The sequence below is a fragment of the Amphimedon queenslandica genome, unplaced genomic scaffold (assembly GCF_000090795.2).
Source record: "Amphimedon queenslandica unplaced genomic scaffold, v1.1 AMPQUscaffold_11453, whole genome shotgun sequence".
NCBI classification, from domain to species: Eukaryota; Metazoa; Porifera; class Demospongiae; order Haplosclerida; family Niphatidae; genus Amphimedon; species Amphimedon queenslandica.
Genome location: NW_003548305.1, coordinates 1 through 2,830, shown reverse-complemented (window position 1 = coordinate 2,830; position 2,830 = coordinate 1). Strand labels below are relative to the sequence as shown.

The window sequence follows — 2,830 nt, the reverse complement described above, 5'->3', positions numbered from 1 at the left end:
GAGAAAGCATTGAGGACTTTGGGAAAGAGGATTATTGTACGAAGCATTCATCGTGGGAACTCCATCATTATCATCTGTTATGCTCCACATCATTTACTAGCTGCTCTTCTCTTGGAAGCACAAGACAACCTAACAGTCTTGATGAAGGAATTCAGTTTAATTAGACTAACCATTGGCCACTACACTGTCTATGATAAAAGGATCAGATACAAAGTATAAGATACTGTAACTGTATGAGACCTTGTTTAATATTATGTACTGATTATAGGTAATGAATAATGAGTGTCTTGCAGAGGAGATTAAACTAGCTGATGGAGAGGAACAAGAACTGAGGACTTTACTTGATTACAAAGAAGGTGTGTGAGTTGATCTATTACTCAAGTACTGATGTTACTTACTAATGGTATAGGATCAATATTTGAACAAGATAAACAATTAAATATTATCAAAAAAAGAAAAGGTATAATTAGTGAATGATGAAGATTTTTATTAATATATTTTTATTTGTATAGAGTATATTGAAAGGACACTACAGATACCAGGTTTGAACAATCAGTATGATTATCTTATAAATTAAAATTCTTACTTGTCATTACTGTAGAGTCTAAACTGAAAGTGAAGCTACTGACTAGAGAGAATTTGATGAATAGAATATTCAAATCAAAGAAATCAGAGACTCAGTATTTCCAAACCTCTCTCCTAATGAAAGCAGGTACTGACTCTACTGGTATAATCTGTCTATACTACCTCATCACAGGAAGAGAGGAGGCATTAGTGGAGTATATGAAAGAGATTGAGTTACTGCAAGAAAATATATCATTAACTAGTGAACAACTGCTGATGAGTCAAAAGGGAAATATTGAGAGTATGTGATATCATATGTTAGTAATTAAATCATTAACTGATTGATATATTGTATAGAGAAGGATCAATGTACACAATCACTGGATGCACCAACAGCAGAATCTATTTACACAGCATGTATTGGCTATCATGGAATAAGGAGGAGTGATATTTCATTCAGTGAGGGAGAGCAGCTGGAGATATACAACAAGTATGATAGATTTAAATGGTATGGAAGATCCTTGGTGTCTGGTGATTCGGGAGACATTCTTAGCAGTTGTGTTTACTCAATGTTGGAGTCACTTCAATTGTTAGAGTTTATACTGTCAGTGGAAGAAGTGTCCCTTCCTATTCTGCAAAAGATAAGGAATGATTCATCTAGTAATGATGAGAAAGCTTCTCTTTTCTTGGAGACTATTAAAGATGATCCTGTTACGATATCCGCACTGAGGCAAGACAAGGAACAACATGATAAAGGTAATATTTGTGATTATTGTGACAGTCAGTAGAATTATTCTTGAACACAGTAATGTCATGTGTATACATGTATGTATATCTTGTACAATAATTTTTTTATACATGTAATGTTATACATTACATTCCTCTCCCTACATATGTACACACATGTGTGTATGTACATGTATTTTGAGTGAGTGTATTTATTGGATGTAGTGACAACTAGCAAGATGTGTGTGTTTGTATATGCAGATGATGTGAATATGTGTATCATACATGTATGTAAGTATAATCCTTTGGTTAATATTAGGAGTCACTGGGAGAGTGTACTGGTACAGTAACAGGGTAATCCTTACCTCTCCATCTCCAGTTGAGTGTAATGAAATGATTGGTAATATTAATAATAATCATAAGGAGATTCTACTCCACTCATCATCTACTAATAGTACAGTATCTCTACTATCATCAACTAAACTGCATACACTAAACCTGAGGAGACTTGAGATATACCACTCTCCATTGACTAATGATTGTATCCAGTACTTGTGTATACTACTAACCAATAATAAAACAATACAAGAACTAGTCATCAGGGACCACTCCATTAGTGATAGAGGAGTTACTAGTATCTGTCAAGCACTTGAACACAACTCTACACTTACCTCATTAGATCTTAAGAATAATCCACTCATCACTTCTACTAGTGGACAAGTTCTTTCTCACCTCCTCCTCAATAACTCATCACTAGTTGAACTGAATCTAAGGAATAATTCATTGTATACTGAGTCAATACTACTTATCCTCCAGTCACTAATGGATAATAATGGTATAAGGGCATTCGGGCTAGACAAGCGACACGAATGGACTTGTATTAATACTTATCCTAACTATCACCTCATACAAGACAGAGTATACTGGGACTAATCACTCTTCATGTGAACTTGTGTATCTTCACTAAAAGCAGCAACCAATAAGAATACACTATACATAAAAGGCTGATCTGTTAATTTTTTATTAATTTAATAATGCCATTAGTTTCTGATAGTGGTGGGCAATATATCGATATTACATCAATACAAATGATATTTTACAGTATCGAAATTTTGAAGGAATCTAGATCAATGCGTTGATCACGCCCATTTATTAGGGTTAAATAATATTAATAAAAAAATTTTAATGTTAATGGCATATAATAGACACACGTGGATAAACGTGCATGAAAACATCAATGAAAACAGTCAATAATGAGAGGTGTGACTCCATAGGTGTGGTCTAAATATCGTATCAAAACTGTATCGATACTCCCAATATGGGCTGATATCAATCGGTATTGGATCAAATCCATTTTTACCAGTATCGCCCACCACTAGTTTCTGATATATAAAGTGGGTGTGGCACGTCGACCATGTCAATGGTTTCACGAGCCAGTAACTCCAATAATTGAAAGGGGACATCGTCGGAGGGAGATGTAAAAGCTCTTTTAACTCGCCTTTATAATTTCCCACTCCCGCCCCCTCGTAGTATGGGTTTT

The 2,830-nt window shown here is 34.7% G+C and overlaps 1 protein-coding gene across 1 annotated transcript in view; it reads left to right on the top strand.

Annotated features, from left to right (window-relative positions):
* LOC100638444 (uncharacterized) overlaps positions 1–2,254 on the top strand; it is a 3,542-nt gene extending 1,288 nt beyond the window's left edge. The window contains exons 6-13 of the mRNA XM_020005408.1: positions 4–213; positions 269–356; positions 410–460; positions 513–542; positions 602–712; positions 758–865; positions 922–1,320; positions 1,610–2,254. Coding sequence (XP_019860967.1) covers positions 4–213; positions 269–356; positions 410–460; positions 513–542; positions 602–712; positions 758–865; positions 922–1,320; positions 1,610–2,223 — 1,611 coding nt within the window. The 3' untranslated portion in view covers positions 2,224–2,254. The remainder of the gene's footprint in view (positions 1–3; positions 214–268; positions 357–409; positions 461–512; positions 543–601; positions 713–757; positions 866–921; positions 1,321–1,609) is intronic.
* Positions 2,255–2,830: the final 576 nt, after the last annotated feature.